The sequence below is a fragment of the Nasonia vitripennis genome, chromosome 5 (assembly GCF_009193385.2).
Source record: "Nasonia vitripennis strain AsymCx chromosome 5, Nvit_psr_1.1, whole genome shotgun sequence".
Lineage (NCBI taxonomy): Eukaryota > Metazoa > Arthropoda > Insecta > Hymenoptera > Pteromalidae > Nasonia > Nasonia vitripennis.
Window position 1 is genome coordinate 25780701 of NC_045761.1, and position 18836 is coordinate 25799536.

The window sequence follows — 18836 nt, forward strand, 5'->3', positions numbered from 1 at the left end:
TGCCTGAATGTGCCTACTGTGTTGTGCGACGGCTTGGCTTTTCTCGGGGGTGCGGGCGATGTGCTTTTCGGTGGGTGTTGCTAAGTGGCAGATTTTCCCTTGCTCTCAGGGAGTAACGAGTGGGATGATGGGGGATTATTGAATTTCTTTTTTTGATTTGGTGATTTTTTGCGCGAATTTTTTTACAATCCGTAATTATGCTCGGAGCTTTTTGTGCCACTGGTATAGGTTTGAAAAAAAAACGGAAAATAGTTTAACTCCGTTTTTCTCCGAACGTAAATGTAAAAGGGCATGGCGAGAGAATGATTTATACCGTGACGACGACTTCGATGTGTGTCTGTGTATGCCAAACTCCAGAAGCTCTTGTCAGCAAGTCCGAGAGGGATGAATGTCACGTTCGCTTCTTTCCCTCTTCTTTACCAGCCCGAGATCTCTTGGAAAAGAATTTTCATCTCGTTTGTTGCCCTATGATTTATTCACTTTTCCCTTTACTTTCAAAACATCAGGCCGTATCCCCGTTTACAACAGTCATTCGCGATGCGGAATCGCCTCTTTACCCAGCTTCCGCAGCCCTCTCGCCAAAGGATGCGTTTACGGGAAAACACACGGCATCTCCCGGGGGAGCACCTCCGGCGCGAGCTTACATCGTCGTTGAGAGCTTTAAGCACGCGATTTGAAAAAACACCCCTACCCACGGGAGTAAGTCGAGAAAAAGCTCGAGTTGAGCGAATGTAAATACGCCGCGTTTATACTGTCCAAACAAAATTTTTCATTATACCTAACCTCGTGTACCTAGAGGAACGAACTACTCCACGCTTATCAGTTATATTTCTTTTTCGGACGCGTCACGCCCTCGAAAACTTTCTATACTCATAAGTACGGCCGTAGTTCCTCGAGTGTAAGCTCACGCACAAGCTTTGCGGGCTTATAGCCTTATCAGATCGTTCTCTACAGTATATGATTATCTCGCCGCTTGGTTATTGCTTTTCGGACACTCGATAAAGCAGTGTTTTGCGCCGTGGAATCAAGACTAATATCCCCCCTCTCGTCTAGTATCGCAGTGATTAATCTCGACGTTAATCTACATTTTATGTGTTGAAGAAAAAGTATCCCGTACACAGTTCGAAAAAAGCTCATCTCCGTGTAGCTTCAGGACAACAGCCCTTAGCATTCAGGTGACGCGCTCTCTCGTGTATCAATTCCACTCGAAAATCGACGGCGACGCCTCCTCCATCCGTCTTCTTCTCTATTAGTTCCAGCAAACTTCCTGCAGGAGGAAAATCCTCGCTCCCCGAAAATCGGCCCCGTGACGTCAACGGTATCGAGGGCTGCACGTGTGCCTCTCTCCCCGACGACGACGATGGCGAAAAAAAACGGAAAAGCCTCTGACCCACTTATACATCAGCCGCGTGTAATGTACCTTTATACATATATGTATAGACGATCATTCGAAGTGGGCGGTGGTGCCGGAGCTTTTTTTTCGTGAGCGAGCTTTAATTGACCGAGGTGAGAGCTTTTTTTCTCTCCGCGCGACTCTCTGTTTGTTGATCCGAAAAGGGAAGCATTGATAAGGGGGTTTCGCGGTCCGGTATATTTTTCCTTTATTTTTTGTCGGCTGGCGAGTGATGGTGTACAAATAAAGGGGGGAAATCGATCGATCTTTTACTTTTGCCGTGTCGATGCTCGCCTAAACAATGCCTGCAAAAATAACGACCCTCGCGCGTCCTTGTCTGCTTCATACGTCCTTTTGCTTTTTAACGTTATCGATGCGCGACCTTATATTTCTCTCGCCTATTTATTGAAAAATATAAACAGACGATCGTCGTCTCGTCTATTGGGATTTTAAATATACATCGGTATAAGGAGAGATGTGTCGCTCGCGGAGAAATGAGCAAATTTATAAATAAGCGACATGCAAAAATAAACACTTGTACCGACCTACATTACACGGCCTTTTCTACCTGAGAGAGCCGCCGACGATGAGTCAAGGAGAGAAGCTCGAGAAATATTTAGTCCTGTGTGTGGTCAGGCAAGATAAGAAGCGTATACTCTACACAGCTCGTCTATAATGCATTTCTGTAGTATTTTTAATCGTCCCGTTACAAGACTACTTGTAATTGTAGCCAAGGTCGCCGCGTAAGTATAACATTAATATTCATTAACTCTTCAATTAATCGTCTAGGAAATTCCTGGTTTTACGTAATTGCTTCTTATACGCACACCGTGGAAACAATAAAATTTTTCACACGCGGAAGCGTCTTCCTACATTTCAAAGGAAAAAATTCTCTCGCTCACGTAATTCGTCTAATTTTAATAGTACACTATACGACTAAAACCCAAAAATTAACGCTTCTCATCCTCGCGTCCAAAAGACTCACGTTTACCTCTCGTGTATGTGTGTGTGTGTGTGAGTTGTGAGATGACAGGCCGATAAGGTTATTGAGGCACGTGTGAATTTGTAATTTGCGGAAAATTGCGACGAGAGGCACTGTATAGCTCTCGAGGATGTAATCGAGAGCCGCTCTTCCGAGGCAAGACGATGAGCCGAGGCGATATGGATACACTTGTAGCGATTCGATCACGAGATTCGTGTGGGAATTGTGGGCCCTTTTTTAGATTTAACTGTAGGTGCATTTTTTTGAAATACGATTTGTCGACGCATTTATAATGTATTTAAAAAAATGGAATTTCCAGGGCAAATTACAGCGTCGCGGTTTTCTTGAATTTCCAATCGAGCCGGCTTATCGGTTTTATCGCACGCCTTTCCGCTTTTTAATCTTGAACCGCCGGCAATCGATTATTACACTTCCAACAGCCGTTAATCGATCCAATCAAGTTTAACGAGATTCCGATGGTGTGTCACTGTAACGTGCTAATTTTTCAGATACGTTTCTTTTACTCGCTGGTAATCGATACACTCACTTGTACACGTAGTCGAGCGATTATTCATTGCAAATCGATGAAACATTTTGAACGCCTCGTTTAGTGCGAGTAAATTTATAATTAGCGAACGTAGTTGTTGAATAATTGATGCTGAAGTAGAAGGTTTTGCAATGGAACATGGCATCGAGTCGATGAAATATGCAGTATCACGATCGAAATGGGAAAGCACAGTTGCAAATCAACGTGATCGGTATGAATAAAAGCCGGGGTAATTTTGTATTCATGTTATTTAAATTTTAGAAACCGTTATGTTCTTTCTCGGAACTTGGGATGAATTGATGAAATGTGCAGTTGATGCGAGTATAGTTTTACGTGTTTCTTAAATAATAGCAGCGATCGAAAAGATTATTTAATATTTAGCAACAAATTACCATATCCTTGTCGGAGTTCACATGGGTGAGTAATGCAGGTAACCATGCGACGTTTTATCGACGAACTGCAAGTTATCAGAAGTGCTGGTAACTTACCGTCTATTGCTGTCGTACAGTTATCGATTTTATCTTCTGATAATCAAAAAGCTCAACTTTTCATAGTTCCATTTTATTCTACATTACATACAGTACAAAATACAGAATCTTTATTCAAAACACAAATAATTTTCAAATACAATTATTCTCCTCAACTCCTTCCTCGTTTCCTCATCTTAGCCAAATACCAGATCACGTACTCTCCGGTGAGTATGAAAAGCGAGAGACCAACGCCGCTGAAGAAGAGTGCAAGGATCGGCACGACGCTCCGGAAGCTCATCGGTATGTAAATCGAGGCCTGTGGTACCATTTTCCTGAGGTGCCTGTTGTTGAGGACCTTTATAATTCCGTGCGATCGAAAATTTTCTATGCTGTGATTTGAATTTATTCTTTAAAAGTGTAAGCGTTCGCTTAATGACAAATTCAAACATAAACCTACTAGTAATTCAGCAATCCGGTGTAGGGACTGTGCTTGAAGAGAGCAAAAGCCGCGCTGTCGAGTCGTCCACTGCTGATGGACATCAGGGTGCACGGGATATCTGCGCTGATTTTGTCCACGAAAAGTTCGTTGGTACAGAGCACCACCTGCTCGTTGCAAACCTGTTTGATCGCTTCGAGCATGTTTAGAGGTAGGTCCTCTGGCCGCTTCAGTCGTTCGCGCATCTGTAGTGCCAGGCTGTTGTTTGATCGCTAGACGGAAACGATGATTCGTGTTAAAACGATAGGAGATCCTAGTTGAAGTTGCGACGAGTCGATTTTACCTCAAAGATGTCGTGGTAAACGCTACCGCGAAGGACGGTCAAGTTGTAGGACTTGTCAGATGCGAATTCCTGTTCCGAGGTGAAGGGCAGATTCGGATTGAACACTGCGAGGTAGCTAGTCAACGCCGCGGAGTAACTGATGTAGATGACCATCGACGGCATGACCAGAGACATGAAGGCTATTTTAAGCGACGATGCTGTAGGAAACTCTGGGACATAGAAGTTAATGATTTTAATTGTCTGAAATTTTGAGCGTTGTAAGTTAGTATGTGCACCTGGAAGCGATTGCTGGCATTGAATGCCCCACACGTAAAAACAGTTGTCTAGAGTGAGAGGGATGATTTTTTTATTTTTGAGCTTCCACATTATCACTGCTATGAGGAACGAGCAGATCATAGCTACGAAGAGGTAAACTGTCCATATTCTGTCGTCTAGTACCTGAAAATAGCAGAAAATATTACGTAAAGTTAACATTCCTTTTAAAATAAATTTGATCAAAATTTGCCTTTACACACCTGCGTATAAGTTGATCACATAATCGCGCTCATATTCGGCTGCTTTATGTAATAATTTATCCTCGTCAATAACAGCGGCACTGTAAAGTCGATTATGTCCATTCTGTGCTTACTTCGTCCAAACTCAGCCACACCGATGTCTACTTCTTTGTACACGAGTCTACCGATCGCTCCGGACCATTTTCCTGTCACTGGTTCATAGCTTCCGTAGTAGTCTTCTGCAGCTATTAACTCAGCCGTGAAGTTTGCCATATCCGCGAGTTCACGCAAGACACTCCCGAAGAGACCATAGAGGGTGTCTCGGTTTTCCTCGTGGTTAGCCATTGCGAATTTGGATTCCTTCGACAGAGATTTTTCTTGCATTCTTTTGAACTTATGACTGCGTTAAAATATAAATTTAACTTACTCTAACTGTAGCAATTCGAATAGTGATGTTATCCAATCGATTCCTCCTCTGCCACATCGAATGTCTATTCACCATGACGAAACCTTCATTCACGGTCCATCTGGCCACCGAATTAACCTTAACTTCAACTCCTCTTACCGAGTACTACTCCTTAATTATAGGATCATTCTCGCACTTGATCAGTATTTTCGTGTTGAAAATCACGTTGAACAGGTTTCTATCCGGTTTCTGACAGAACTGAAGAAGTTCCGGCGATTTGTAGATGAAGACAAGCCAAAGGTTCATGGACATAGTGAAGTTCTTAGCGAAGTTGGAAAATTCCTCTAAATCAAGTTGGCTCTTGAGGGTTATTATATAGAGGGGAAAAAGAGATCGGTACTTGTAGTACTTCAAGTACTTGCGAACGTTGCTGAGCCTCGCAGTCTGGACCAGCACGTTGTGGTCGGAGAAGCAGCGGGATATGCGGTCATCGTCGTTAGAGTTTTAAAAGCTAAGAAAAATTTAAAAGTTTGTTTTAATTGTGCAATATGATAACGTTAGTTTTAGAATCAAAATTTGTTTTCTGTTTACTTCTACTCTTTTCGTTGTAGACGTTAAAGACGCTCGAAGCCCTGTAAAAGTTCTTGACATCAGCTGCGAGTCTAACATGCTCCATCAGCTGTTGGTTAGATATCTTTGCATCGGTCTCCTTGTATTGAAAATTCGTCACGAGAAAAAGGCACATCAACCACAGAAACATTTTTTTTACAATATTTACAAATCTCTTCACTGTTTCGTACGAACGTCTATTCAGCATAACGATCATGACCGAATCAGCACTTGAGATGAATCTCTCTTTTCTGCCATCAGTTTACTCTCCTTGTTCTGAGACTTTAATTTGACAGTCTGATTGATAAGCGTTACATATTTCTGTTTGACGATGCACTCGCAGATCAAGAATTGCAAGGATATGACGATTCCGATACACAGGATTCCCAAGATCGGTATCACGCTCCAGAGAGCTACGGGTAGGTAACTGGAGTCATCGAAAATGAACTTTCTTAAGTATCGGCGCTTGAGGCACTCGACTATCCCAAAAGCTCGCAAATTCTTCAAACTGAAAGTTATAGAACATTTAGCGCAACTTTCTGTATAATACAAATGAACAACGCGAAAATATCGGTATTTACTTGTAATTGAATATTTCTGTGTAAGGACTGTTTTTAGCAAGAACAAATCCAACGTTGTCTAGTCTGCCTTGGGTCAGTGACGTCAGCACGCATGGAGAGTACCGGCTGACTTTTTCGATGAACAATTGGTTTGTGTAGAGTACAACCCTTTCATTACACACCTGAATTGCATTAAATTACATGTTTTCATTCAGTTTTGAAGTAATATTTTAAATAGGTGAGTTTTTAAACATTATATCTGTGTACGCGCATAAATTGAAGTGGATGCGAATTCCTCCTATCATTTTTGCGAATGCTCATAAAATTCGTGAAGTACTGTTATCATTTATTTGACTAGATTGACGCAATCAGTCCAACTTTCAAAGTATTGGTATCTAATGAATATTGTATGCAAATAAATAACAAAATACTTGCCTAATTTGTTGTACAAAAATAAAGCTACCACAAACAAATTCGTCAAACCAAACATAAGCAACGAATTCATAATAAATATAGATGAAAATCTCGACTCATCAAAATCGATAGCAGACTACGATGACAGAGATAAAAAAAGTGCTGACTGATCGCAGGGGTAACTCTAATGTATACATCGCACACCTGCCTGTGATCATGACCTCTTTGAAATTCATCGCTTTATATTTGCATTGGATAAATTTGAAAAACATGCACAAGAAGTGAATCTTCCAGAAAATGTGTATACCTTAGGAAAGTGCTGTAGGCAAAGACGCGAAAAAGACGTCGTTCTTAATACGATACGCAAACATAAGCGATCAAATATTTTGATAAGCGTCTGCAGTGAAATCCACTGTTCCACGTCGGTGTTGAATATGTACAATAATTCAATATCTTACTTGTTTTAGTGCTGCGAATATGTCATACGGTAGATCTTCTTCGGCTTTTAGCAGTTTTCCCATTTTCGAAATAATTGGTATTTTCGATCTCTGTAAATGATTGCATATTTAATGGAATGGCTTGAAGTGAAAAAGTATTTGATATAGTATTTCACTGCATATGTTTAATGATTTGATTCATGTCTAGCCAATTCCATCAATTCTGAGATAATCAAAAATTAAAATGATAAATCTGGGCCATTGTGCTCAACTATGAAATTAAGCTATGTGGCGATCGAAATAAATAAAAAAAAGATTTCTACTGAAAAATCATAAATTAACAATCTCAAGCGTTATTAAACATGCCAAATTTTAAAGAACAAAACTCTTTTACCGGGAAGTTGGATGTAAATAGGAAACAACTACGTATCTTCATCTGTTCACAATGCAAAACATATCGCCACAAACAAGCATAGGTAGTAATTAAGAACTCACCGTAAACAGATCATGATTAGAGCTGTGCCGCAGGATTATCAGTTTGTAGGTTCCGTCCTTGACAAAGCCCTCGAAGGTATTAAACGGTATACTTGGCGTGAAGACCGTGAGATAGCTGGTGAGATAAGCCGAGTAAACGGCAAAAAGGACCAGCGATGATAGGAATACCGAAAGGTAAGCTATTCTTAGCGATGATGAGGCAGGAAAGTCTATCGCAAACAATGTTTTATTTGGTAATGTATTATTCACGAATAAGTGTTGGATTTGTGGTTGGAAATTTTTTATTTCTTCAGCCATCGTCATGTGGACAACTTTTATCATAAACAGACATTTTTTTCATTCCATTCGCAGAATTATATATAGTAAAAGTTACCTGGCAGTGACTTCTGACAGTAGATGCTCCAAATGGCAAGATATTCCTCTAACAAATAACAGCGGCTCACATCGCTCCCTTTGCTGATCCTACACATTATCGCTAACAAAATCGGAGTAATCGCGAGAATTGCAACTATCAGCCCCCATATATTCGTATGAAAAGCCTGAAAATGTATGAATCTCATAAAGGCCCCGTATCATCCTTAAAAGTCATAAATTTCACATACCTTGACATAAGCCGACCAATCTACGTTCGACATATTCGGTCGCTTGATGTATAAGTCAGAATGGCTGAGCATCAGTGGTACCGTATAATCGACAACATCTGCTCGCTGTTGACTCATGGTGAACTCGCCGATTCCGATGTCAATCTCTCGAGCTTCTAAACGGCCTATCACTCCTGTCCAGCGATTCTCGGTCTCGTTCCAGATGCCGTAGTAGTCCTCCTCTGAGATGAATTCCATTTTGAAGTTCATGGTTGAGGACAGCTCTTTGAAGATCATGCCGAAGAAGCTGTTTAAAGATCCACTCCAGTCGGGAATCAGCGCTACTTCCTGCGCAGAAACATTTGACGCGATTTAAGATATGTTCTTGAAATGAATGAACCCAATCCATTGACGCAAGTTGAGCACGGGTTTTCATAATTACTTTTACAGATGAGACCTTCAAACTTATCCCCTTGAAATTGCTCCTTCTCTCGTAAAAATTTTTTTCTGATAGCTTAGTCACACCCTTCTGTATACTCCACATCCCATATTCGGCCACCTCGATCTTCTTTTCGTCCATCGAGTACCATTCCTTGAGCAAAGGATTATTGTAACACTTGGCAAACATCTTCGTACTGACCACGAGATTCAGCACGTTGTCACGTGGTTCCCTGCAGAAATCGTTGAATTTTCTATCCTTTGATTCCATGAATATCACTAACCACGTGTGCAGCCCCATGTTGTACAGCTTCGTTGTGTCACCAAACTGATACAGGTCTTCTAGGGTTTTTAGCATCACAACGAAAAGTGGTTGTACACTCTTGCCATTGTAGTACTCCACTTCTTGATACAGCTTCGTGAAGTTGATGCTCTGCGAGTGGACGTACTTGCGGGAAAATTCCTTCAGCATCTTCGTCATTAGGATGGTTTCTTGAATGTCTACAATTGCGTGAATTGTCACGGTATGTAAATTAAACAAATAAAAAATCTTTCAAAGAAATTAACACAAGCTTACTTTGGTAATGTCCAGCGTTTACGATGAAAACACTGGAAGATCCAAACAATCCTTGAATATCCGAAGCTAAATGCACGTACTGTAGATACAATGAGTAAGACTGATTTCGATTCTCCTCTCCAGCAGCGTACGCTGTGATCGAAACAGCTAGGCATCCTAGAAGCAGTAACATCCTTGCAGCAGATCATCCACCCTCGACTAGTTCACCCGAACCACTAACTTTCGTGGACTCGAACCGACTCCCTTCGACGCAAAGGTAGGAAAACATCATTTTTTAAAATCGCATGCGTAATTACGAGGGGCCAAGTTTACAGGTGGACACGAGCGTGAGTTGACAGTATATTCGGCGCGTCGAGTGTTTTCTCTTTTTTTCTTATCTTAGCCGAGGACAAATCCAGAGCTTTTATTTATGCCCGTCGTTTACGTGATTGCTGGTTTAAGGATCGATAAGGACGCGGTGCGTCGAGTTGGCCGGCATGAGCTTTTCCCCTTTGTCCTTACTCATATAGGCTGTTTGACGTACAAAAATATGCGTAGATTTCTTTTTCTGCTTCCCTTAGTGTAGAGTTATAGTATAGGTCGTGAAAATGAAAACATTGGCATTCGAGTTTTAAAGTTGTAGGGTTGCTTAAATTGCTTTTATTAATAAGTTATTCAGTGCATAAGTAGGCGTACAGTGATTTATTTAGGTAACTTATTATTGCCGGGTCTTATCAGCGGCTTCCAGTAGTTCGTTCTCGATTTAATAAATCCCAGTCTTTTTAAGCGTATAAAGAAATATACCTTTTCACAAACCAAAATCACCAAAGACAACAGCATTCCTTTTATTAAGACTAGAAATATTGGTAAGGCGTTATACAGTCTTACTGGTTCGTAAGTCATATTTACAGACTCACTATGACGTTTGAAGCTTTTCATTAGATGTTGGATCAATCCGCGACTGTTGAGTATGCGTAAACTAGATCAGATGATAACAACACAAATATTAAATAAATAATATCCAAGTTGTCGAATTAGACAATGAAAAATAATCGTAAAATTTTCTTACTAATAGTTAAAGTAATCGACGTAGGGGCTATTTTTCGTAAAAGCAAGTGCCATGCTCACTTGCGAACTTTGTGCGAAAGCCATCAATTCGCAAGGGGGATTTGTTTGATTATTAGTAACGCTGTAGTGGTCCATAAATAGAACAATTTTTCCTGCACAAACCTTAATAAAATATCAATCAAACCTAATTCAATTATTCATGTATTTTACATTTTGTAACAGCATAACATGTAATTTGAAAGTATAAACTACCATTTCAATGCCTTGAGAAATGTAAGTTGGTAGATCATTTTCATCCAGTAATATGCCACTAGCTTTTTCATCCATATCCTAGCGACATAATATTTTGAAGTGATATTGTCACATGGTTTAAGATAAAATAGCGAAAAATAAGTACGTACTCTAAGCAATTCCAAATAGTTCGTATTTTTAATTATTGCTAGTTTATAGCGCCCATCATTCAGGAATTCTTCCATTGTGTTAAATGGTAAATAAGGTATGAAAACCGCCAAATAACTCGTGAGAATTCCTGAATAAATTATGAAAAGTGCATATGCTAATACATGCAGCCAAATATATATACTTAACAGTGATGAAGAATCTGAAACAACAAATTGTGACAATGGGTTATAATGGGTTCAATTATCTATATAATTTATATATTATTGATGTTATGTATAATAATTTACTGTTCAGAGGCATTTTACAGAATATTCCAAAAACGTCAAAATAACAATCTATAATGATTTTTAAATAAGAATTAGATATTTTCCTCGAATCGTGCATATTTCTTCGACGTAATTCTACATAGCTGATAATTGGAGGTAGAATTAGAATAATCGATATCAAGACATAACCAACTGTCTGTCCGAGTGCCTGAAAAATATTATTAGCATATGATAACATAAGATAGCCATAAATTTGAAAAAATACCTTGTAATACATAGACCAGTGCAAAATATGTTTATCCGGTTTTTTGATGTAATATTTTGATGACGATGTAATAACAGGATCACCAAAATCTGTGACCTCAAGTCGATCCTTCGTTGGAGTGAATTCTCCTAATCCGATATCTGTCTCCTTATTTGCAAGTTTACCTATAACTCCGTTCCACTTTTTCGTTGTTAGGTCTTGCACCCCGTAAAAATCTTCAGGTTCCTGAATGTCAATTTTAAAATTTGCTACTTCTGCAATTGTTATCAATAAAGAAGCCATCAAACCGTGTAATCGTTTGTTCTTGTTTGATCTTGCATTCTGAAATAAAAACATGAAAATGGACAATTGAATATTATATTTATATAAAAAAAAGCAAAATTACACTTTTCACAGCTGTGACTTTTAATGTGATATTTTTGAATGATCTTCTTCGTTCCCATAAATTGGATTTGGTCGATATTATCAATGTAGCATTTTTCCAAATGGCAAAATGATCAATTATAGTTTTGTTAGGATGTAAGGAATACCATTCGTAAACGTTTGTCACGGGTCTATGATCGAAATATTTACAAACAACTAACATTCTGGTATTAAACAATAAATTAAAATCATTTCCACGTGGATTTTCACATAGGTTCATAAATGTTTGATTATAGCTTTTAAAGATTACAAGGGAAAAAAAAGTATTTGTTTTTTTAAGTAGCGTAAGTCGTTTATATAATTCATAATCTTCGGACGATTGAAGATATACTACGTTAATAGGTTTAGCAGTGTCGTCTTCATAAAACTGTACGGCTTTCAGTAGATCGGTTATATTGATTATCATCGAGTATATATTTCTTTCATAAAATTTTTGTATCAATTTTCGTTGTTCAGTGTACTGAAAAATAGCTAATTCAACAAGTGTTTGTTAATTTAATAACTTATTTTAAAAACAATAAATACTCTCTACTTACAATCATTTGTTTTACTAAAAGCGACAATTGCAGAGGATACGCCATATTCGTGAAAGATTGATTGCATGAATCGAATAAAATCTACTTCATCAAATTGTTCACAACATGTCGATGTTTCTCTGATCAAGATCGCATATGAAATTACTATCAAAACATGCAAGTGAATTTTCATTTTTATTTTCGGCTGTTTCTCTCAGCAAGTATTCACAACCAACTGTGGATAAAAGAAAACTATGGGTATGAAGAAGGCAGACAAGTATCAATTTGTCTAATGCAGAATAATAACACAATTATTTGTTATCGGGACGTAATGGTTCAAATGTGCGTTCCTTCAAAGCTATTCGTCCACACTATAATTTTTATGATTGTACTGGTTTATTAACCATTTCAACAACAAACGAATGCATAATTGATATCTTAGAACAGTTTCTCGATTTATTAGTAAATTTATAAGTCAGCTAATAGTTGAATGAGTGAAATATCACAAAGCGTATAAATGTTGAATAAATCAATTATCTCGGTGCAGCATAACACTATTATATTGTAAATCTCTGAAGGGAAGTTATTATAAGTCTTAAAATTAGTTATCAGTACAAATTTATAACAAACAAATGTCAAATACATACATTTTTAAGTATATATGTATCATATTTCATTAGAAACTTAAAATTCAGGTCGTATAAGAGACTTCCAATAATTCGTTCTTGACTTTGCAAATTCGTGTCTTCGCAAATTTACGTAGAAATAAATGTTTTCAAACGCCATAATTAAAATAGATAAGAGTATTCCAACGATCAGTATGAAAAATATCGCTAAAGTTCCAACTAATGGCATGATTTCATAACTTGTCTCAAAATCATTGATTCCACGTTCATAGCGTTTTCTAAGAACTTGCAGTACTCCGTATGAACGCAGTCTCTGAAAACTGAAGGAGATATTTTTTATATTTTTGAAGTGAGAAAAAATCAATGATCCATCAACATAAAATGCACTTACTAATAGTTAAAGAAGCCCACGTAAGGGCTATGTTTTACAAAAGTAAAACCCATGTTTATCAGTTGACCTCGATCGAATGCCTCTAATTCGCAGCTAGGGTTGGATATATTGCTACGAACACTGTACTCGTCCATAAATAAAACAATCTTTCCACCGGAGCAAACCTTGTAGTAAAACCAAACAACCATTTTTACATTAGAAACAAATCTTAGAATTTTAAGATGCGCAATCTATTTTAAAATTACCATTTCAACCGTGGTTGCGACATACTGAGGTAATTCTTCATTGGTTAGCATGAATGATTGAAGTTTTTTCATCAATGAGCTATTTCCATGCTATATTCAGTGAATAATATTATTTTTTTTTAATTTTGTTACAAAATGCTGTTGAAATAAAAAAATCCTCCACGCACCTTGAAAATGTCCACAAAACTCGTATCTTTCATTACTGCAATTCTGTATGTTCCATCTTTTATGAATTCATTTACTGAAGTAAATGGTAAATGTGGTTTGAAAACAGTCAAATAGCTAGTTAGAATTGCAGAGTACAATGAAGAAATCATCAATGATAAAAAAAATAATGATATGTATATAATTCTCAATGATGAATTTTCTGGACAGCCGGTAATATTAATTTTCAAATTAGATAATGGCGCAATGAATTTTTTAAAACGTATTCATAGTGACTTTTTGAAAAATTACTTAAGATAGTTATTATATATTTTACTTGTATTTTGCATCCGTCTCTTATGCAATGTGATACAACCAATCAGCGGAGGTATGCCTAATACAATTCCTATTAAAATATACGAAGATCTTCTACCAAATGCCTAAAAGTTATTTGAAAAAATCATTGCAGGCACATTATTTTAATGCAGCTATAAATAATACTCATTGGTGGTAAAATTACTTTGTAGTATATTGTCCAATGGAAAACATTCTCAGCCGGTTTCCGTACGTAATAGATGGCATGCGAGATGATGACTGGCTCTGAAAAATCCACAACTCTTTGTCGTTGCTCTGTTATATTAAATTAACCTAAGCCAATATCAGTTTCGCGGTTCACCAATCTTCCTATTATTCCATTCCACTTTTTTGACAGCTCATTGTAAACTCCATAAGAATCTTCCAATTCTTGACGATCTATTGAAAAATTAGCTTCATCGGCAATAGTTCTCAGCAAATCACCGAAATAGCCATTCAATTTCTTGTGTCTTTCTAAAGTTTCATTCTGCAAAATAAAAAACGATGGAGTTATTCGAAGGTTCAATAGTCTGAATTATGGCAAAATTCAAAGAAATATGATATTCAAAGGTTTGACGACTTTGTGTTCTAGATACGCAAATGACTGCTCAAATTCGTTGACGGTGATGATCATTGAAAATACTTTTTTATCAGATAACTGTCTCGATATTTCTAATGCCTGAGTTGAATTTTTATTTACTGTGAAGATAAAAAGTAAGAATAAAAGAAAGTTTTTAGTGAAATATTTATAAATTTAAAAAAAGCATTACTTTATATACTCACTACTGCATGAGTTACTCAAAGCAATAACAATCGAATACGTCTGATACTGAGATTTGATAGCAAGTATGAATTTTACAAAATCTGATCTACTCTCACTTAATAAACACATTAAATGCATAAATAAATGTTAAATATGAAATCATCATAAAAAAATATAGGTCCATTCGCATTTTAATGAACAGTCAAGCCGGAAGAGCGGTGTCTTTCCGTTGTCGTTTTTAACTACTGCAAAGAAGTCAACATTACAAAAATAAGAAAATCAATATATAGTATTTTTGTCAGCTAAAATTGATGTCATTCTGTATGAAGATAGTATTATACTGTAAAAGCATTGGCTATTTTAGTTTTGCGTTAAGCAATCAATACCTTACCATGTGTGTGATTACAGAGTACTGATGCTTTTCTGAGAAGAAATCATAGCATTACTCTTACATTATCATTATGAAGCTTTTTAGTCTTACTTCTTTTGAACTAAAAGCTTATCGTTATAAAATATTTATAAAAATAGAAATTTGTAACTATATATAAAGCATTATTCTAAAATTATATCATCGGTGTATAGAGAACGAGGAAATTTGCGAATCAGCCCGATATTAGTGAATCTATAATGATGTTGATAACGATGCGCGTGATAATATGATTCGCTAACGTGACCACTTGCGCTAAAGCGGCAAAAATCCATTTGAAACAAGTCTACAATCGTGTATAATTATTCAATTCTGAGAATCAAAAGTGTGCTAATAGTGGAAAATGTATAGATCGATGTTATTGGGGCTATTAATTTGTGTACTTAAAATATGTGGGATAATCGTTTATTGCTGATAACACATGTGTTATTCCGCCTAATTTATCCTGATTTTTTGGTATAAATACTGGAAAAGTAGTTTCGAATGTCACAGTTTGATTTAATCGACTCAAGCTTCAAACATGTTCTCCAAGGCACTCATCCTTGTCCTTTTGGGCGCTACTCTGGTTTTGGTAAGTAGCATTATTTTATACATTTTTATACGTTTATACATTTATCCAAAAAAAGAAGTCAGCGACTCTACAATGTTTTCTTTTTTAATATTTACAGTCCAGCCCCGCCCACACTCTTGACGACCAGATCGAACTGAGGTCCAGTTGGAAGGAAAAGATCAACCAGATCTGGAACAAAGTCCAGGAGACCGTCAAGAATATCTACGACAAGCTGAAGAAGACCTACGACCAGGCCCTTGAGGAGATCAAGAAGCAGGTCGGCAACGCCGTCGAGCTCGGCAAGGAAGAGTACCAGGAACTGAAGGAGAAGTACGAAGATCTCCAAGAGAAGGCTAAGGTCGCCATCGAGCAGGAGAAGAAGATCTGGAAGGCCCGTATCGAGGAGCTCAAGCACCAGGGTGCCGAGTCCGTCGACGCTGCCAAGGAAAAGCTCGAGGAGCTGAAGGAGAAGGCTGAGAAGGCCATCCAGGAACAGAAGGAGAAGTGGCAGGCAAAATACGAGGAGTGGAAGAAGCAGGTCAAGGAAGCCCTTGAGCACACCAAGGAGCACTAAGCTTTAGTTGTTTAAATAATTGTAGCTGGATTTACTTCCTTTATTTTTGTACGCATGACTTTTTGAGCGAAATTTTCAATAAATTGCGTTTTGAATATTTTTGCTAGTTTTATTTAAAATTCATCTATTTAGAACGAATTAGTAAACAGTTGGAGATTTAGCTAATTTAGAGGGCCGATGGCTCATGTAAAATACGATCGTCTCAAAAATTAATATTACCACGCTCAACAAAATTCCAAAGTAAAGAATTCCAAATAGGGGTATTGTGCTCCACAGATCGACAGGTTTGTAGGTCATCTGACTAGGTTCGGATTGCTTCATGTTTTGATATTTTATAGCGTCCAACAAACCAACATTACGCATTCTTTGCAAGCTATAAAAAAATAGCATCGTACAATATAATAGATAAAATCGCAATAAAAAATGTATCCATTTGGATGCTTACTGATAATTGATTAGCCCAACGTACGGACTGTTTTTTGGAAGACCTAATGCCATGCTGCTTAATTTTCCTCTAGTCAAAGCAATCAACTCACATGCCATGTTGATCTTGTTGCTTCGCAAAACTATTTCATCGATGTAAAGGACGAGATTATTCGCTTCGCATATCTTGAACATATAATATGCTTTGATTAAATTAAATCTATGGAATAAAATAAGCATGTTCATTATTTAAAACGGTTTTAACTTGATTTAAAGCAGCCGGTAATGTTGTTGGCAGATCCTTGTCCTCCATCAAGAAACTGTTCAATTCTCTCATCGAAGTGTCATGAGATATCTTTAAACAAGAAGTCATAATTAATACAATTTGAACAAAAATTATTTTTTGCATGATATGTCTCTTATAAACCTTGAATAAATCCATAAAGCTTGTATTTTTTATCGTTATGATTTTGTGTGTCTTCGCATCAGTAAATTCTTCCATTGAGTTGAATGGCATATCTTGTTTGAATATCGTTAAGTAACTGACTAGTAGTGCAGAGTATATCGCATATAACATGAACGATAGGAGACACAGTGAATAATATAAGATTCTTGCCGATTCGTGAGAGGGAAATGCTACAAACAAAGTTCACACGCAATTGATTGAAATTTCATTAAGAACTCGTTTATTGACGTACCTGTCGATTTGGCACAAAAAATACCCCATACGTTGAAATAGTTTTCGTATGCGTTGGCTCCAAAGCTTCTTTTACTTCTTTTCGTCGTTGAGAAGCTCAGTAGAATCGGCGATATGATAAAGATGATAAATAAATAATATGAAGCTTTCACTCCAAATGCCTGTAATAAAAGCAGTAATTACATTTTGAAATAGCTTATTTAAATTTATGTATACATATTTATGAAATCAAATCACCACCTTATAATACATGGACCAGAGCACATGAGATGTGTGTGATTTCTTAAGATAAAAAGTAGACTTCGAGGCAATGATTGGAACTGAAAAATGGACGATATCGAGTCTCTCCTGAGTAACGGTAAACTGGCCGACTCCTACGTCGGTTTTTTTTTCATCGAGCTTTCCCATTACTCCAGACCACTTTTTCGTTACTGGATCATAAGAGCCTGGAGAAATTTCGTAAGGCTGTATATCAATGTGGAAATTTGCAAGCTTCGAAATCTCATCCAGAATTTGGCCGAAGAAGCCCGTCAACTTTTCATTCTGTAATTTATGATACTTATAAAAAAATTATCTTTTGTTAATGACGACGTTACATAACATTTTACTTTAAAATAGTTTACGTGTGTTTACCTCCGTCATCGTGACCCGTAAGCTCATGTTGTTGAGTGAATTTCGTCTTTCGTAGAAGGTCAAGTTGGTTAGCCACTTGAATCCAGGATCTATGCTGTTCCATTCGAGAAGTTCGTTTATTATCGTTTGGTTTGGATACATAGAGTACCATTCTCTGATAAGAGGGTGTCCTAGGCATTTGATGAGAAACCTGGAGTCCAAAACCAGATTGAAAGGATTGCCTTCGGGTCTAAGACATAGTGCTTTCATGTTCTCCGAGAAAATCATCAACATTTGATAAAGGTTCATGTTGCTCTGTCTGGTAACCTTCGCGAAATCGTTGAAATCTGACACTGATCTGATGATGATCACGAAATAAGGCGTAGTCATTCGCTTATCGTAGTAGGCAAGATTTTTAGAGATGTCCCTGATTGTAGTTATCATCGAGAAAACGTTTTGCTTCGAAAAGAGTTTGAGCATTGTCACAAATGCTGTGGACACGGGAAGTTCTGCAAAGAAACAGCATTAACTTTAATTAGGGAATCAAAATACTTTCTTGGAAATATCTTGGATTAAAAAAAAAATTTACCTCCAGATGGTTCACTTCTAGCGATAAAAATGTTGAAGGCTCGAAACGCATTTCTAAAATCACCCACAATTTTTACCAAATTCGTGTAAGTTTTCTCCACACCCGAGTTAGCAGATACAAGCGAAATTATCACTAATAATACGACTGTTGTGAGCTTCATTTCGTAAATTCGAACATCCAAATCGAGAACCCACAGAGCTAAAAATGCTTCTTTTTTCTACCACGAATTCGATTCTACCTCATCGCTCAAAATACTGCCAGATCAGAATATTAATAATAATATGATGTATCATTTTATCTAAACATGTGATCACAAGATCAGCGGGCCTAGTTCAACAAGC

General features: G+C 37.4%; 5 protein-coding genes across 5 annotated transcripts; 1 reads left to right on the forward strand and 4 right to left on the reverse strand.

The window, feature by feature from the left end:
- Window positions 1–3775: 3775 nt before the first annotated feature.
- LOC103316275 lies at window positions 3776–4785 on the reverse strand. Its single transcript, XM_031931028.1, has 3 exons — window positions 4687–4785; window positions 4172–4609; window positions 3776–4100 (listed from the first exon to the last, which is right to left on the reverse strand). Exons 2-3 carry the CDS (start codon window positions 4565–4567, stop codon window positions 3849–3851), a joined length of 648 nt encoding a protein of 215 aa, XP_031786888.1. The 5' UTR covers window positions 4568–4609; window positions 4687–4785; the 3' UTR covers window positions 3776–3848.
- A 5444-nt stretch (window positions 4786–10229) lies between these two features.
- Window positions 10230–11748, reverse strand: LOC116417598 (glutamate receptor 4-like). The gene is made up of 7 exons (XM_031931396.1): window positions 11548–11748; window positions 11163–11483; window positions 10919–11105; window positions 10813–10830; window positions 10631–10758; window positions 10482–10559; window positions 10230–10391 (listed from the first exon to the last, which is right to left on the reverse strand). The coding sequence occupies exons 1-7, from the start codon at window positions 11746–11748 to the stop codon at window positions 10230–10232; spliced, it is 1095 nt and encodes a 364-aa protein (XP_031787256.1).
- An 846-nt stretch (window positions 11749–12594) lies between these two features.
- Window positions 12595–14439, reverse strand: LOC103316206. The gene is made up of 7 exons (XM_008208836.3): window positions 14183–14439; window positions 14027–14106; window positions 13844–13946; window positions 13530–13603; window positions 13363–13452; window positions 13118–13281; window positions 12595–13046 (listed from the first exon to the last, which is right to left on the reverse strand). Exons 3-7 carry the CDS (start codon window positions 13854–13856, stop codon window positions 12785–12787), a joined length of 603 nt encoding a protein of 200 aa, XP_008207058.1. The 5' UTR covers window positions 13857–13946; window positions 14027–14106; window positions 14183–14439; the 3' UTR covers window positions 12595–12784.
- A 1090-nt stretch (window positions 14440–15529) lies between these two features.
- On the forward strand, window positions 15530–16225 carry LOC116417576 (coiled-coil domain-containing protein 34-like). Its single transcript, XM_031931220.1, has 2 exons — window positions 15530–15621; window positions 15719–16225. Exons 1-2 carry the CDS (start codon window positions 15571–15573, stop codon window positions 16172–16174), a joined length of 507 nt encoding a protein of 168 aa, XP_031787080.1. The 5' UTR covers window positions 15530–15570; the 3' UTR covers window positions 16175–16225.
- A 390-nt stretch (window positions 16226–16615) lies between these two features.
- On the reverse strand, window positions 16616–18655 carry LOC116417597. The gene is made up of 7 exons (XM_031931395.1): window positions 18496–18655; window positions 17928–18415; window positions 17532–17837; window positions 17296–17455; window positions 17025–17233; window positions 16863–16952; window positions 16616–16783 (listed from the first exon to the last, which is right to left on the reverse strand). Exons 1-7 carry the CDS (start codon window positions 18653–18655, stop codon window positions 16616–16618), a joined length of 1581 nt encoding a protein of 526 aa, XP_031787255.1.
- Window positions 18656–18836: the final 181 nt, after the last annotated feature.

Coding starts and splice junctions, on each gene's coding strand:
- LOC116417598 (XM_031931396.1), bottom strand. CDS start 11,748: ATGTTAGTTGTTTGTAAATATTTCGATCATAGACCCGTGACAAACGTT. Junction 11,484..11,547: donor AAGTCACAGCTGTGAAAAGT/GTAATTTTGCTT, acceptor TTTTTATTTCAG/AATGCAAGATCAAACAAGAA. Junction 10,560..10,630: donor ACTATTTGGAATTGCTTAGA/GTACGTACTTAT, acceptor TTATGTCGCTAG/GATATGGATGAAAAAGCTAG.
- LOC103316275 (XM_031931028.1), bottom strand. CDS start 4,567: ATGATCTGCTCGTTCCTCATAGCAGTGATAATGTGGAAGCTCAAAAAT. Junction 4,101..4,171: donor TTTACCACGACATCTTTGAG/GTAAAATCGACT, acceptor GTTTCCGTCTAG/CGATCAAACAACAGCCTGGC.
- LOC116417576 (XM_031931220.1), top strand. CDS start 15,571: ATGTTCTCCAAGGCACTCATCCTTGTCCTTTTGGGCGCTACTCTGGTT. Junction 15,622..15,718: donor TGGGCGCTACTCTGGTTTTG/GTAAGTAGCATT, acceptor TAATATTTACAG/TCCAGCCCCGCCCACACTCT.
- LOC103316206 (XM_008208836.3), bottom strand. Junction 13,453..13,529: donor GTTTTGTGGACATTTTCAAG/GTGCGTGGAGGA, acceptor CACTGAATATAG/CATGGAAATAGCTCATTGAT. Junction 13,282..13,362: donor TCGCAACCACGGTTGAAATG/GTAATTTTAAAA, acceptor TTTTACTACAAG/GTTTGCTCCGGTGGAAAGAT.
- LOC116417597 (XM_031931395.1), bottom strand. CDS start 18,655: ATGAAGCTCACAACAGTCGTATTATTAGTGATAATTTCGCTTGTATCT. Junction 17,456..17,531: donor GGTCCATGTATTATAAGGTG/GTGATTTGATTT, acceptor CTTTTATTACAG/GCATTTGGAGTGAAAGCTTC. Junction 16,953..17,024: donor GCTTTATGGATTTATTCAAG/GTTTATAAGAGA, acceptor TCTTGTTTAAAG/ATATCTCATGACACTTCGAT.